Source organism: Petaurus breviceps, unplaced genomic scaffold (genome assembly GCF_028583685.1).
Source record: "Petaurus breviceps papuanus isolate PSGF00001 unplaced genomic scaffold, PetGlider_PUasm1.0 90681, whole genome shotgun sequence".
NCBI classification, from domain to species: Eukaryota; Metazoa; Chordata; class Mammalia; order Diprotodontia; family Petauridae; genus Petaurus; species Petaurus breviceps.
Window position 1 is genome coordinate 1,029,462 of NW_027187307.1, and position 16,650 is coordinate 1,046,111.

Consider the following 16,650-nt stretch of genomic DNA (forward strand, 5'->3'; position numbering starts at 1 on the left):
TACTCCTTCTTCTTTTTTCTGTGTACTTAGTGGCGGGGGGGGGGGGGGGGGGGGGGGGAATGACTATTGCTCAAAACTCAAGGACTGTCCTGTTTCCAAACAAAATGACTTTCTGAAAAAACAAAAGATAAAGCATGGTCTTAGTGACTGGCTATATCTTTCCGTTGGCCTGTTTAGATGAGATATTCCACGATTTCCACATCTGGATAGTCTTGTCCTGGAACACGAACACTCACTTTTCTTTCTACGGCACCAGAGCGGACAACTGGCCCATCTGAATGGAAGCAGAGATGACAACACACATACACAGACACACACACACATACGCACACACACACAAATTCAAATCAGTTTCTTGGGACAGAAAGACAAGCTCAAGGAACCCTTTAAACCACTGGTGGGATGGTAATAACTATATAGAGACAGGCCTTTCCTGCTTTTACCACCCATTGCTCCACTGGGGATCCAGTCCCTCCTTAGTATCTTTTCACACTTGATGCTAGAGGCAATATTTGCAAACTTTGCTCCCCATCCATTTCCCTTGGAAAATCCTATGAGGGATGCACGCATTGTTTTCAGCAATCTCCCTAATAACGTCCACCTAGGACCACCCTGAGTAACATTAGACCCACTGGAGATCAGACACCAAAGGGCAAGCCAATAAGGTCCAGAAAATCCCAAGGGAGCACATTAGCTGATGCAGACAATGAATTACCTACCTGTCTTGTCTGAATTATAGGCCAAGTTTGGAGTGGGGAAATGAGCTGGTCCAGCGCTTGTGGCTGGATGTAGAGAGGAGGGAGCAGTGGCCCCGGCAGTGGCCCCAGCGGCGGCCCCGGCGGCAGCCCCGGCAGCGGCCCCGGCGGCAGCCCCAGCGGCAGCCCCGGAAGCAGCCCCGGCAGCAGCAGGAGCAGCAACAGCGGTGCTGGTGGTGGCAGTGGTGGCAGCAGCAGCAAGAGCAGGAGCTGCAGGAGGGATGGGAGCTGCAGCCGTGGCTGCCACCTCAGGTGCAGGCCCAGTGGCTGTGGCTGCGGCGGTATTGGCGGCGGCATTGGCAGCGGCAGTTTTAGCTGGGTCCGCTCCCCGATCAGTCTGGGTGCTGCAATCACGGCTGCCTGTCTTGGAGTGAGCTGAAAGTGGTGGGGAAGATGGGGTGGAAGGGATGGATGAGTCAGAGTGGCATTCTGTGGCCAGGAGGACACCTGTGAAGGGAAGAGGAGAAGATGAGGGCCCAGCAGACCCTGATCTGATCCCCCAATGCTTATTTCCCATGATGACTTTGGGGCCCCAGCCTTACGCTCACCTCCTGTCCAGGGACAGAGGGAGGGAGGCCCAGAACAAGGTGGTTCATGGGAAATCAGCCGCTTTGTCCTGTGGAGTCATTTCTCCAGGGGTGAGGAAGAACACGGACAACTGTATTATTGTTCCTCTTGCCCTTTAAGGTCGGTGTCTCTCATTTGAGCCTCACAATAACTCTAAAGGGCAGGTGCTATAATTAGTCCCATTTTGCAGATGAGGAAACTGAGGCAGCCTGAGGTGGAGTGATTTGCCCAGGGTCACAAAGCTAACAATGGTTTGCTTTAAGACCAGCACCATCCACTGAGTACAGAACACTGAGTCGTGTTCTCACAAGCAAAGTAAAGGTAATGATTCTATGAGGAACTAGCCAAAGGGCACCTTAGGCCAAGCCCTGCCAGGCCTCAAAGCGTAGAGCACCAGCTGCAATTGTCAAGAAGTCTAAGCCTGCCCAGCATATCAAATGGAGAACTGCCGCCTTGGCTGGAGAAACTTCTCTGTGGAAATATTTGTGGTGCAAATGATCAGATCATTCAGGCAATGGGATTCTTCTGCTTCAGTCTGGCAAATCATTCTAAATTCTCCACCAACTCTAGGGGGGAGGCAGAGAGGGAAGGAGAGAGAGATGGAGAGAGAAGAAAGGAGGATGGATGAAGGGAGAGTGGGAAGGAGAGGAAAGGAGGGGGGATGAAGGGAGAGCGGGAAGGGGAGAGAGGAAAGGAGGGGGGATGAAGGGAGAGTGGGAAGGAGAGAGAGGAAAGGAGGGGGATGAAGGGAAAGCGGGAAGGAGAGAGAGGAAAGGAGGGGGAGATGAAGGGAGAGTGGGACGGAGAGAGAAGAAAGGAGGGGGATGAAGGGAGAGTAAAGGAGATAGAGGGAGATGAATGGAGAGTAGGAAGGAGAAGGAGGAAGTGAAGAAGGGAGGGAGGCAGAGAAGGAAGAAGAAACAGACAAAGAGAGATAGATGTGGAACGGTTTTAATGTGTTGTATAGAATAGTTTCATCTTGCAAATCTGCAATTGTTTCAAACACTCCTTCCTCTCAGAAACTGTAAAAAAAGAAGTCTTTTTTGTGTATGTGAGAGGAAGGGAAGGAAAGAGTGAAATAAGGGAGGGGAAAGAGAAAAGGGGGGGAAAGAAAAGAGGGGAGAGGGATAGCTCACTTATGGCCCTGAGTGAGTCTGAGCCTAGACCCAGGAGTCAAAAAGACCTGGGTTCCAGTCCTGCCTATGACACACACTAACTGTGGACCCTCTCTATGCCTCATCCCAGTGGAGATGAGCTGCTAGTCTGCATGGTGGAGGGACCTCTCACACCAAGAGGTTCTCTTCACCAATGAGATCCTGGGATCGGACAAGAACAAATGCCCTCAGGCCCACGGGATATGCAGACCAAGAACAATCTAGCTCTTCTGGAGTTGTTTCTGTCCCACACAGAGGCACCTGCAAATCCTTTTCTTTACTTTAAAAGAGGAGAAGCAATGCCTTTAAAGGAAGAGACCCAGGAGGGCAAAAGGTGTTGTGGTCCATGAGCTGGCACAAGCAGAGGTCATCTAACTAACTGAGGGCAGCATCCAACACCTGGCCTTGGGCAGCCACTTGGATCAGAGGTATTTTCATTGACTCTGGGAGTAGTGTAGAGAGTTGGGAAAGATCTACCCTGACACAGTCACTTACCTCTCTCAATGCCCTGAGCAAGTACCTAAGAGCAGAAATGCCAAATATTTGCCAATTGCCATCTGCCAGTAAAAATGATAGGTTCCTGTCTCCTACTCCCAAATAATCATTGCTAAGGCTATTTTCTATCACTATAATGTGATTCTGAGGGGAAACAATGTAAATCCATTATTTATATTGAGTATACTACTATAATAAAATCATGAAACTTTTAAAAATTGAGATTCAATTCAGTTCAAATAAACATTAAGTGAGTGACCATGTAAAAGGTCCTAAGGTCGAAAAGGCCAAATAGGTCCTGCCCTTATTACTGGGATGCCTTTGTACCCCCAGGCTTTCACACAGATTTAGTGAGTCCAATGGAATCGTTGCCATCTTGCTAGTCATTGGGCTGGGTGCTTTCTCTGGCTATGGGAGGGGAGCCAGAAGAGACTCTCACCTTCCACCCTTAACCTCATAAATAGCACCTGCCCTACCTGTCATGTGTGTCACAGGACCTGTACGGACCAGCAAGGCCTCCGCACACCTGGGAGCTACCTGCAAAGCTCTCAGTGCAGGGAAGACCCCACTGAAGAGGCCAGGAAATGCCTCCATGGCCAAGGTAGAGCCAGGCCTTGCCTGGATGGCAGTGGCACTGGCATGCCCGATTCTCCTCCTTCTCCCTTTCCAGCAGCCTCAGCCTCCTGTCCCAGGCTGTGGCCTCAGCCACTGAGACATACTAACCTGTGCCTCTGCCACAGGAGGCATTCCTGCAAGACCATTATTTGCTGAGGGTGTAGCCTGCTACTAGCTGCTGGACAGCTCCCGTCCCCTTGCTGGGTGGCCAGCCTCACTGAGGCTCCCTTTCTAAAGAATCGTTACCTAAACTCCCCTTCCAGTTCTTGTTTTCCTGCTTCTCTTCCAGGATGGGGGAGCTGCTGAGGGTGAGGGAGTGAGGGATCAAACCTGAGCTGGTGTTAGAAATGGACATCAGAGACTTTGCTGGACGCATGGGTGGCAGCTGTTCAGTCTTGCTGGGCTCCTTCCGGGAGCGCTGCTGGAGAACTTTAATCATGGCATCTTTTTCAATGATCTGGGCATGGAGGGTCTTAATCCTGTTAGAGAAAGCATGTGAAAACAGTCTTTGGGACTTGGGCAGCACTTGGAGGTGGGGTGGGGCAATGCCACAAGAGGGAATGTGGTCATACTGTCCAGAGTGAGCAGGCATTATTTGTGAGGCAGAGGAGTCCAGCTTAGGGAGAAATACCCCATTGCCTGGGCAAGCCGTGGCTGAATTGGAAATTAGCAAACGTGGACTGTTTGTGAAAATAGTGGGAAAGACACAGTGATAACAGTGACAGAGGGCTGGAGATCTCTTCCCCATAAGCCAGAAATCTTCAGATCTACCACTGAGACAATGGAGAGCAAACAGTGGCTCGGTAGGGACATTAGCTCAGAAGAATCTGCTCCGGGATTAGGAAGAGGAGGAATGGGTATAGCCTCTCACTTTAATGGGCCGACTTCTTAGCTCTTTGATTGCAATAACCAGGGAGCAGTATGAGAAGAAAAGAGAATTTCCTGTTGGCTGAGGCCAGGTAAAAAGCCGTTCATTGACCAACTTTAAAGGGGCAGTCCTGGTCAATTTCCCCAGTTTTCAGATCTTGAGGTTCAGGGGACATTGGCGGGGTACATGGCTCCATCAGGCAAACCGGGATCCTAGGTTCATTGGAATGTAGACTGCTGCTGCTGCCGCCACCCCAATTACCTGCCCTCCATATCAAGGCATCTCCTGTTGGCCAACAGGATCTCTTCCTCCTCCTTCTGGATCCGTGCTTCCAGGGACTTGTCATAGCTGGTGTTGGGAGAGTGGCTGCTGCTCGTTGTATCCCTGCATGAGGAAATGATAAAGAGATGTTGGGAGGGACTAGTAGACTCTGTTCCCATTGGAGGAATTTCTAGAAAGGTCTAAACTAGGGCCCACCAGGATGTAACAGGATGGTTATACAGAGTGACTCTGGGCTCCATACCCAAGTTCCCACATCTTAGGCCATGAGAAGGTTATAGGCACAGTAACTTGGACTGGATTACTGAGAGTCAGGGACTATCCTCAGAAAACAGGTCACGGTGTCTGTGCTCCATCCCAACTCCTCAGATCTGCAGCTTGGGCCAAGGCACCCAGGGGAGGTCTTGCTTTCCCTTTCTCTCCCAGCTTCCAAGGTAAACAGGAGACCTCCCGTCCTCCTTCCTCTTCCTTGTCCCCCTCACCCCACCACAAAAGGCCCTCCATTCTGCAGTCAAGTTAGCATCACTCTGCTAGCTGGGTACAAGTCAGGCAGGATGTGATGGGGGAGCAAAGCAACAAGCCCCAAACAGGACACAAGCCCTGCTGTTGGAGTTTCAGCCACACAGTCCCCATCTAGTGCCCAACATAAAGCTGCCTCAAAGCGGCCAGAGACCCAGCTCCAAAAGGGGCACCAGGCTTCTGCTGCTCTGATCAGCCTAGCCCCAGTCACCCCAACTGATCAGCAGAAGCAAAGTAACATGGGGTCCAGCCTGGAGCTACAGTCTGACCACAGGATTTTAAGGGAAGAGTTAGGGGAATCAATCAGAGACACCAAGACTAGCCCGAAACACATATATACAGGCCAGCGGCAGTTGTTATGACTCTGGCCTTCTAAGGCCCTGAGCCCTCTCTGGAGGGGACTCAGCCTTTCCTCCTGCCAAAGCGGGAGGCTATACTGTTAACAAGCCCCAGTGTGTTTGGGCCCTGGGGGGGCCTGGAGAAGGAAACTGGGCAACAGGGGGAGGGGCAAGGTGGAGAGAGAGAGAGAAACTAGGCTGGGAAAGCCCAGACCGGACACCAGGAAAGGCTCAGGAAATCTGAAAGCTGACAGCTGCTTACTCACTGGCTCTCTTCTCCTCTCTGCTCTGGGCCCCTGCAGAAATGGGGGTCTGTGTGTGGGGAGCAGGGCATCACTGGCTGCCACGTCTGCTTGGCCTGGAGCCTCAGCACCATGGTAGAGGAATGGGGGAAGGAGGAGGGACAGGCTGTATCTCTATGACACTTTGCATTTGCTGAGCCCCTTAGATGCACACTGCATTGTAGGAGGGTCATGATATTCTGCTAAGTGACCAGTCCACAGCTAATATGTGCCTGAGGTGGGTTTCAAAGCCAGGATTTGCTAACTCCAGCTCCAGAGCACTATCTGCTGGGTTGGGCTGATCCACAATGTGTAGGACTGACTAAGCAAGTCTCAGTTTCCCCACCTGTGAGTCAGAGGAATAGAGGCAAAGAAGAAATGGTCTACTGCCTCGGCAAGCTGTGGACTTTAGGTTCCATAGTCTCTGTGGTTCCCTAAGCCCTGAAATGCATGCCCATATCTCCTCAGTCATACCTGGGGACTTCCTGTCCTACCTTTACTAATACTCCCAGCAAGCATTTTTCTAGCATATGAAGATCTGCAAATTACCATCCCGAGTATCTTCTTGGAATCCAGTCTGGACTCCCCCAGCCTAGTTTCTCTTTCTCCCCCACTTTTCCCTTCCTATGTTGCCTGGTTTCCTTCTCCAGGCCCCATGGGGGTTCAGAAGTAGGTAGTAAGAATTTTGTTATGCCCATTGTACAGATGAGGAAACTGACAGAAGTTAGGTGACGTGCTCATGGGGACATAGTTGGTAAGTGTCGAAGGTGGGATTTGGTCCCAGATCTTCCTGACTCTGAAGCCAGCTCTCTGTCCACTAAGCCACACCCAAATCATTTTTGTGGCCAGGATCTCATCAGGATGCAGCTAATTGGTCAGAGTAGGGAACGATACAACCCATCTGAGCCTTGCCCCATTCTCTTCAGGCTAAAGCGATTTCCAGGACTGTTCATTAAAAGTCCTCCCAGGTGCCTCACTGGGACCATGGAGGGGACACTGAGCTCTCAGGGGCCACACCAAAAAGCCCAAATTCTTATAAGGACCTATGCCAAGCTGTAGAAGTTTGGAGTGCTGGTGTGGAACCACATCGCCTGCCTGTGGCCTGAAGAGCAGCCTTGCCAAATTGGGAGAGGCTCAGCAGCTGGGCACACCCTTCTAGACTTCCTCCCAAGGGGCTGCAATGGGCATTGCTGGAGAAGGCCCTTCTCCACTGAAGGTCCAGGGCCATTCATGGATTGTGCCCCAGCACCTTTCTCTTCTGTTCCCTAGCAAAGGTGACATCCCAGACTCCTCTGGGAGTGTCTGCTGTACAGCAGAAGCCCTGAGGAGGAAGAGGGTACCAGCAGCAGCAGCACCTAGGCTGCATAAGCAGCTTCCACCAGCTGACTCTGTGGCTCAAATAAGGGAGCAAATGAAGGGACTGCACCAAATGACCTCTAAGGGTCCTCCTAGCTTGAAATCTGTGCTCCATGACCCATGGTAAGTGAGCAAAGGCCAATTTTACAGGGAAGGGGGCTGGGGTCACAGCAAGGCCAGCTGCTGCTTGTGTTGAGTAAGATCCTGCTTTAGTGGCCCTGAGCCCTGCCAGCTGATTGAGATGACTAATCTGAGAACCTGAGGCATGGTGCCTGCAAACATGGGGCCACTGGAAGAACTGTTCAGAAGGAACAGCCAGGGAGGCCCCAGTACAAGAGGGGGTCCCTTGGGAGCTTGGATTCAGAGTTAGATCATCTGTTCCAACCTCTTCATGTTATGGAGGGGAAGAGACTTGGCCAAGGTGATAAATGGTAGCAAGAATGGTGTCCTTCAATGTCCTCCAATCCAGTCCTCTTTCCCTATATCACACTGCTTTAAGGCACTTATAAGGTACCTACTATGTGCCAGGAAGAGTGCTAGGCCCAAATGGAGAAGACCCTACCCTCAAGCTGGAGAGTGGCTGAGATGCTCCAGACCTGCCCTGTGACTGTGCCTACAGTAACTGAGACCTCTCAGAGTGTGGGGCCCAGAGTTTGGGAAGACAGTGACCGAACCTTGCAGGAGAAACAGGAAAAGGAGGAAAATGACCTCAGCAGATGAAAACAAACAAACATTCTGCTTAATGCTAGTCAATGTTTAGCCTAGAAGGAACTCCTGGGATAAGAGGTACTTCAGTTTCTGCTCTCGAACTGAATTTGTCTCCTGCTGAAAATGAGTGAGGAGACCTCATTAGCCAGCTCTTTGAAATTCTAAGGTTCTAATTTGGCTCGAATTTCTATTCTTTTGTGTACATTGGATCAAGCACTTACCTCTCTCTAAAAAATGTAATGTTTCACCCTGTAACCTTGAGCAAGTTACTTAACTCCAATTGCTTAAAAAAATGTAATGTACAAATGTAACTACTGTAGACATATTGAAAGAGTATGGAATAATTCTGGGGAAAGGGAAATATGGAGGTTAATCAAAGGAAAGGGTAGCATCAGGCACAAGAGAGAAACTGATGGGGTGCTTGGACCCCAGCCCTAGGACCGTATCTCTCCCCTGTCCAAAGACCCTATATCCGGCAATAACTCACAAGTGGACCCAGTGAAGCAAACTCTCTCTCCCTGTTACAAGAACAAGCTGACTCTATAGAATTTCCCTTGTATGAACAGGACTATCTCATATCGGAACTATCATGGACTGATTCCCACCGTTATTGTAGAGGATGCAGACTCCCAAGACTATCTGGTTACAGACGCACAGATGTGCAGATGTGCAGACCCCTTCAAAGCCTCCCCCATCCAGGCCATGCCAACAGGGAATGACGCCTGTGCCCAAGGCACACAGACTGAATGTTCACCACCTAATTAGCATGCTTGGCACACAGCTCACTGTGCTTTTTCTATAGAAGCCTTAGCATCACTCCTGTTAGGTTAAGAATTCCCTAAAGGAGCTCTGCCCTTTTAATGCCATTATTAGCTTATAATAAATGTTTTGCCACCCGACTGGAAGACTGCTTGAGTCTGTGAATTCTTTCCAGACATCTCTGCTCTGTGCCTCAGCATTTTGGGGTCCCTACACCCCTAAACCACATCAAAAGCTTTCGTGAAGAATATTTCATCAGTCTCAAGTGGACCCTCCGCTGATATGAGATATATTGAGGGAAGGAAGGTATATGAGAAGAAAAAGCTTAGTATGGCAGCAGAGCAGTTAGGGAACACAGTCATCACCTTCTTGACCTGGGGCCTTCTGGACTCGCCATTTTGATTGGATCAAGCAGATTGGAAAAAGCTATTTGAAAAGCAGGCTGTCCCAAGGCCTTGGCCAACATCCTAACCTGAACGAACATGGCCTAGGTACCCCCTCGTTTACCTGGAATCTGTATGTCCGCTCCATCTGTGCAGTGACCCTCAGCATGGAGGTGAGCCTGGTACTTCAGCTTCTCAAAGCCACTTCTTAGGACAACCTCCTCACAGACAAGGGCCATGCAGAGGAATAGCTGGCTCAGATTCTGAGGTGACTTACGGTTTTCAAGCCAAAGTCTGGACGAGTCACCACTTAATGTGATGGACAGCTGTACTTGGGAGTCACAGGACTTGACTTCAAATCCCAACTCTTCCACTTATTACTTGTGGAACCCTGGACAGATCTCTTTGCCTCATTTCTCTCCTCTGTAAAGTGAGGGAGTCAGACTAGAAAACCTACCAAGTCCCTTGCAACTCTAGACCTATGGGAATTTATCAATGCCAGCAAGACTCAAATAGCACTAAAAATTAGATGTAAGGTTAAAGGATATGAACAGGTAAAGTCTCAACCACTATAAGAAAGAATGTACCAAAGAACTAATAATAAGAGAAATGCAATTTTAAACAATCCTGAGGTTTTACCTCACATCTATCAGACTGTAAAAGTTGAGCAAGCTTAAGACAGGTCATTGTTGGAGGGGCTGGGGAAAAACAGGCACCAGAATGCACTTCTGGTAGAACTGTTAATTGTTCCAACCATTCTGGCAAATAATTTGAAATTATACTAAAAATCACTAACTTGGCCATACCCTTTGACCCAGAAACACCAGGGCAAGGCACATACGCCCCCTCAAAGGTCAAAGACAGAGGGAAAGGTTCCATATGTACTAGATTATTTATAGCAGCACTTTTCATGGTAGCAGAGAAAATGAAGCCAAGTGTCCAGTGACTGGAGGACAGTTCAACCAATTGTGCCATAAGGGACAGTTTTGTTTTCATCTTTGCACATAACGGGTATTTAGTAAATGCCTCTTGAATTACTGAATTAGAATTAATTCACCTATCCCATCCGAGAGACAGAAAGACTAACTATCTGGGTGGGGGTGTTCTTTCACATGTCTCTAGCTAAGGAGGGACACCTTATCTGCCAGGAGTTGACTGACCCCTACCTTTCAGCTATAACTTGCCAAAGGACAAGCAACAAGGGGAAAGAAAAAGAAAATTCTCTTCCACTTTTCTCTTCCTCTCACCACCTCTGAGAGGGGGATGGGCATGTGACCATCAGGCTTGCTCACTTACTTGTGGCCAGGAACGTGACCTTCAAATATCATTTCCCAAAGGGCAAGAATGGCCTCCTGTCTGGTGCAGCCCCACAGCATACCTCAGACACTCCTTAGCTATCAAATCACAACGGCCCCTTCCGAGTGACATTTTGAGAAGACCCAGGCAACCAGGCAACTCTTCCGCTCTCCACCCTCAATGGTACTGAAGAACATGAGTAGCCCAGAGAGTGAAGCCAGACAATCTCTTATCTGAAGCCCCCGGCTTTTCTCTGAAAGATGAGCATGGATTATTTTGGCCTAAAATCCAGTTGGTTCTGAATTTCCTACCTGCTCACCCTCTCTGTCCCCTCATGGTCTACAGTAGATTCAAGCCAATAAGCATCTATCAGCCCCTTCGGGTTCTAGGCACTGGGGATACAGAGGGGTGGCTCAGTGGCACAGGGGACAGAGTGCTGGGTTTAGAGTTAGGAGTTCCCATCTCGACTCAGACGCACACTAGCTATATGACCTTGGGCAAGTCACATGACCTCTATTTATCTCAGTCTTGTCCACTGTAAAATGGGGTTAATAATAGCACCTACCTCTCAGGGAGAATAATTGTAAAGCTCTTAGCACAATGTGGGCACACCATAGGTGCTTAATTAATGCTTACCCCCCTCCCAAATGACACAAAATAATGAAAAGGGTGCAAATGCCAACAGCGTGGAGGCCCCCAAAAACCCTAAGGCAGAAGAGCTGCGCTAAGGAAGGAAGCTGAGACTTCTGGGAGGTGGTGGTGAGCACAGAGGGCACTCCCGGCATGAGGCCCAGGGCTACAGAAAGGCACTGAGGTAGGAAGCAGAATGGCAAGCCGTTCTGAACAGCCAGCAGGCTTCTTTTATGGGAATGGAGAGAAGAGAGAGGAACGAGATTGGAGGCCCAGGAGGAATGGTGGACAGAAAGGGGAGGAAAGCATCCCTGGATGTAAATGACCCGCCCTCCAGAGGGCTGCTTACCTCTGTGCGGCCACTGTGGCTGCAGTCTCCAGGGCAAACTGCCTCATCACTGTCTCTTCCAAGTACTTCTGCTCCCACTTGGTCATGTCAGCCTCCAGAGCCAGGATGCGCTCCTCCTTCTCCCGAAGCAGCTCCATGAGGGCCGAGGCGCTATACTCTGAGAGGCTGGTGGCCTGTGAGGTGCCTTGGCGCTGGTGGCACAAATCCCCCAATTAGGGCCAGTCCTCGTCGGGCTAAGATGCCACCCCCCAAAATGGGCCCTCAGAAGAAAGCCACATGCACCGAGACTCAGAGCTCCAGGGGAGAAGGGAAGGGACTTGCCTAAAGTCACACAGGGAGATAGGACTTCACAGAGGCAAGATTGAAACCTGGGTACTCTGACTCCCAATCCAAAACTCTTTCCACCACCCCCTGCCTAGATCCAGCTCTGCCATAATTCACTGTATGACCTTGGGTAAGGCTTTTTCCCTCTCTGGGCCTCAGTTTCCCTCTCTGCAAAATGAAGGCCTTAGGTCCCTTACAGCTTCTTAGGGGTTACATGGAGGTGATGCCAGTACCAGGTCTCATGCCTGTGTATCCATTACTGAGGCGGCTCTGGGCAGAGGAAAGTCAGATAGCCGACCATGGGCCCTTCTAGGTCTGGCATGTACAGCCCAGTAACCAGAGAGCAGGAGGGAAGCTGCTGAGTGGGGCTTCGGCCTGGCCTGCAGTACATGGCGCCATAGCACATGGGCGTCCCCAATGGCCCTGGCTCGCTCTTACCTGCTGCATGCGCAGAGACTCCAGCTCTCTCTCCAGCCGGGCCCGGAGGCGGTTCTCCAGCTGTTCCCGCTTCTCACAGGCAGCCTGAAGCTGCATCAGAGCCTGCTGCATCTTCTCCACCTTGTCCACATACACTTGTTTCTTCTTCAGCTGAACATGAGGGAAGGGAAGAGGCTCAGTTGGCTCTGTGTCTCCCAGGGTGTGGAGAAGCCACAGCCAGAAAGTGCTAGAACAGCTCCCAAGGGTGGCCCCCCCCCACACCTCACCATCCCTGAGGGATGCAACATGATCAAGCCATGCAACAAAGTGCTCTGAAAACCTCAAAGAGAAGGGGGGGCAGAAGCCAGGCCCCCGTTCCGTGCCCAGTCCCACTTCTGAGTCCATAAAAGGACCCTGGCAACCCCAAAATCTACAATCTGGGACAAGGGGCAGCTTTGCCCACCTTGGCTTTCTGGCAAGTTCTTGGGTCAAGAGTTTGAGGCTCTCCACATCGGGTAGCTCCTCCCTTACCACATTCTCACAAAGCAGAACTCTTTCACAGTCTTGTTTATCCCCATTAGGCCTCTTTCTTGTGTCTATACTCAGCTAACTCCCATAGTTTCCATCTCTCTCACACACACACCTCTGTCTCTCCTACTCTCTCTCTCCCTCCCTCCCTCTCACATACTCTTGCCATGCACTCACACACACACACACATACTCTCATTTCTCTGGTCTTTTCTTTGTAAGGTTTCCAAGGTGCTCTCATCACAACAACCCTGAAAAAGTTAACCAGAAGATTTGCATTTGGGAAGGCCAATGACTTGCCCACAATCACACAGATTAAGAAGCGTCAGGGCCAGGATCAAAGCCAGGTCTCCAATCACTTCAGTCCCAACTATGCTGGGCTTTCCCAGGTGCAGGCCTAACTGGCAGCCTGGCCAAGCTGGGCATTCTGGAAGAGGATGCCCCTACTTCAGATGCCCCAGCCACAGGGCCTCCTCCATTCCACACCAAAGAAAGGCTGAGAATCTGGGGGAGGTCCTTCCATGAAAGATCTCAAAAACAGAGGGGAAGGAGAGCTCAGTGACTCCCAGGGCCGTTCTGGCCTCCCCCTGAGGAGGTGGGAGGCCTGGGTGAGGCTGCAGGCCCAGGAGGCTGGCTAAGGCTCCCTGGCACATGGCTCCAGCTTCTCTCAAGTTAACCTGCTATGTCACGGGATGAGCATTCAGAGCTCAGTTGATAACAGAGGATAGTGATCTATCTTTTGTCATGAGGTCTTCAAAAAGTTCCCAGAAGGTACAAAACAAAATCTCGGATCTAGGGCCTGACTGAATCAGACTAGATTCTTCCTTTTTCCAGAGGGGGGAAACTGAGCAGCCCTTGGGAACAAGAAAGCCAATGGCACAGGCAGGTATGAACTGAGGAGTCCCAGCTTTGCCACACAAGGAGGCCAAGAAGGCTCAGAGGCCCTTCCCTACTACGAGCCTTGGGCCAAGGGGGATTCTTATTTCAGAGTTCTGACATGAAGCATGCCCCCTTTCTTTGAGCATACAGGGGCATGGAATAAGGCAGACGTTTTCAGACATGGCCAATGGATTGATCTCTTCTGTCTAACTGCATATCTTTCTTATGAGGGAGCGTTCAGCGAAGGGAAGTCATTGGGAACTGAGAAATATTTTAAATGAGCCAAACTTTTTTTTAAACAGACCTGTGGGCCTCCCCTCAGGTCCTGGGTCCTCACCAAAAAGCCTGCCAACACCTTCCTAATGAACACCTCCCCTTCAAGTTGGGAAAATTTGCCCTCAGGCCTCTTGGGGGATGCTAAGAAGCTAGGGCACCATCCAGCTTAGATGCAAATGAGTCCAGAAAGAAGAAAAAAGGTTCAAAAGAAAGTGACCGCCAAGAAGTCAAGAAAGTCTTACTTTCTGAGAGGCACTGACTATTCAGTGGTAATGGCACGTGCTGACCCCTACATGGTGACAGGTGCAGGTGTGGAACTCCAAGGAATCCAGGCAGAGGGCCTGACTTTGGGGCTGGCTTACCCAATACCACCCCCCCAAAGAATTACTGACCACCTTCCTCCTGGACATGGAGGGAGGCTTAGGAGGCTTCTGTACCAGACTCAGGGCTAAGAAGGACTGCTGAGGCCCCTCCTTAGTTCCATGACTCGGCCCTGTCGCTGGGGCCCTGATTTAATAGTCTTATAAACAAGATTCAATGATTTACCAGTCCAGGTGCCCCCTTCCCTCTCCTTCCATAAACCAGAGGTTCTGTTTGATCAATGGAAGGGCCCTCAGAGGTCATTCTGCCCAACCCCTTCACTTTGCAGAGGGGGAAACTGAGGGCCAGAGAGAGGAAGGGCTTTGTCCAAGTTCCCAAAGCCCAAACCCACCCAACACCAGGGATCTGCAGAATGCCAATGCACTTAACTGTTGCTATTGGGGTGTTCATGTATGTGATTGCAGTGGGAGTGGGGGAAGGGTCTCCATTTCCTCCCTTGTTCTTGAGAAGTGCTAGGGAAGTGGTACCACCTTGATATAGAGGATCCTAATCCTTGTTCCCAAAAGTTTACAGCAGCTAGTCAGGCAAGAAACACTTATTAAGTGCCTACTATGTGCCAGATACTGTGCTAAAGGCTGGGAATGTAAAAAGAGGCAAAAGTCAGCCCCTTTCCTCATGGTGCTCATAGTGTAATGGGTGAGATAACAAGCAGACAAATATTTACAAAGAAGTTCTCTACCAGATAAACAAGAAATGACCAGAAGGAAGGCACTAGAACTCAGATGGGCTGGGAAGGGCTTCTTAAGTACAGGATGGGATTTGAGCTGGGACTTATGGGAAGTCAAGAGTTTATACTCAGACCAATTAAATGCAGCCAGCAACCAGGTCTATCATCCATGGGCAAAAAGATGGCGACTCAGACTTAGAACGGAAGCAGCAGTAGCCTGTGGCCATTCAGATTTCTCCACTCCCTGTCTTTGCTGGAAAAATAAAATCAGAATCTCCTGGACCAAAGTAGCCCCTGAAAGAGGTAGTCACCACCCTCTGGGAAGGAAGAGCTGTAAGAGACCTCAAGGGAAGTTTAACCAGACTGTGAGCTCCATGAGGGGTAGCCTGAAGTGATTGTGAATGAGGCCTTGGGCCATATCAAGAGGGACAGAGCAGGAAGAACTAGGCAGGCAGCCAGGCAGCCATCCCTGCGGCCTTGTGGCCCAGCCCTGGTCAGGTCCCATGGGGAGGACTGTGGCCATTTTAAAGTGAGCCCATGGGTGCACCACACTCTGGGTGAAGGGCTTGAAGAGGGTGCCATTGGAGAATCAGGCTGGTTAAGCTCAGGCTCTGGACAGGTCCAGTGCTAGGTGCTAGGCATGCAAGAAAAAAAGAGAAACAGTCTGCCCTCAGGGAGCTTCTTCTTTTAGTGATTGAAGGAAATGGTGAGGTTTAGCCTTGAACTGGGAGGGTTCTCTCCCCACCAAAGAACTGCACATATTCTCTGAGCCCCCCACATTTTATCTGCTTGTGCCCAGTGAGAGGGAGCCCCCCAGAAGGAGTCTGCCCTTGCTGTCCAAAGGGCCCTGGGTTCTAGCTGAGTATCTACGACCACTTGGGACCAATTTGTGGCCTGGGCCAGAATTCAGTTTGCTCTTAAATCTGGGGGCTGGACTAGATTCTGTAAAAGCATGAGGGCTATAGAGATACATGAAATCTATACTCAAAATAAAGGCACAGGAATTTGGAGGTGGATCAGGAAAGGCTTCACCTAAGAGGAGATACCTGAGCAGAGCTTTGAAGAAACTGAAATTTCAAGGGCTTCGGGCAAGGAAGAAGAACATTTCAGGGATGGGGGGCTAGTCTATACAAAGACAAAAAGGCGAGAGCCAGAATGTTGTGGGAATGGAGAGGGAGAGGGGTGATGGGAAATCAGTCCGGAAAGCTAGGCTGGAGCTTAGCCAGATGACCTGGGACTTGTCTTGATTCTAAGGCCATTCCTCTCTTTGGGGTTCAGTTTCCTCCTCAGTAGAATCAGGAGGTTGAACTAGATGGCCTCCAAGCCTCCTTTCAGATGCATGACTATATTGTAGCCCAGCCCCATCCTTGATTGAGTCCTGTGGAGAATTGTTAGAGCCCTAGTTCTTGATGTGCTAACTCCGTAGCACCTTCCATCATTCCCATCGGGACTCCGCCATAAGGATGTAGCTGACAGAAAGCCCAAGCTAAGCCCTGTCTCTGATGTACTGGTACAGGTCACTCTACTTTTTAGTCCCTGAGACCAAAGGCACCATCAAATGAAACTCAGGGCCCTTGAATAAATGTCAAATTGGAAATGTTTAACAAAATACATAAAGGCGTGGATAATGCTCATTTGTGGTTTTCTAAGTTAACATGGCCACTGGCCTTTGATACTATAGCTCTAGGCAACTCTGTCCAAGAGCAGAAGTAGGGCAGGCCACAGGCCGAGCGTGGGGCGAGGGGTTCTACTCGGGCTCGCTTCTTCCCCCATCTTCCTCCTTCACACCAGTTTCAGTGGACTCCATTTCTTATTTCTCAAACCAC

At 50.2% G+C, this 16,650-nt stretch overlaps 1 protein-coding gene across 2 annotated transcripts in view; it reads right to left on the reverse strand.

Moving 5' to 3' along the window:
• Positions 1 to 43: 43 nt before the first annotated feature.
• The window catches only part of AMOT (angiomotin), a 52,160-nt gene continuing 35,553 nt past the window's right edge, over positions 44 to 16,650 (reverse strand). For both annotated transcript variants that reach the window (XM_069065208.1, XM_069065207.1), the window contains exons 8-13: positions 12,115 to 12,264; positions 11,353 to 11,543; positions 4,716 to 4,838; positions 3,917 to 4,065; positions 720 to 1,202; positions 44 to 274 (exon numbers count right to left, since the gene is read on the reverse strand). In XM_069065208.1, the coding sequence (XP_068921309.1) occupies positions 174 to 274; positions 720 to 1,202; positions 3,917 to 4,065; positions 4,716 to 4,838; positions 11,353 to 11,543; positions 12,115 to 12,264 (1,197 nt within the window). In that variant the 3' untranslated portion in view covers positions 44 to 173. The remainder of the gene's footprint in view (positions 275 to 719; positions 1,203 to 3,916; positions 4,066 to 4,715; positions 4,839 to 11,352; positions 11,544 to 12,114; positions 12,265 to 16,650) is intronic.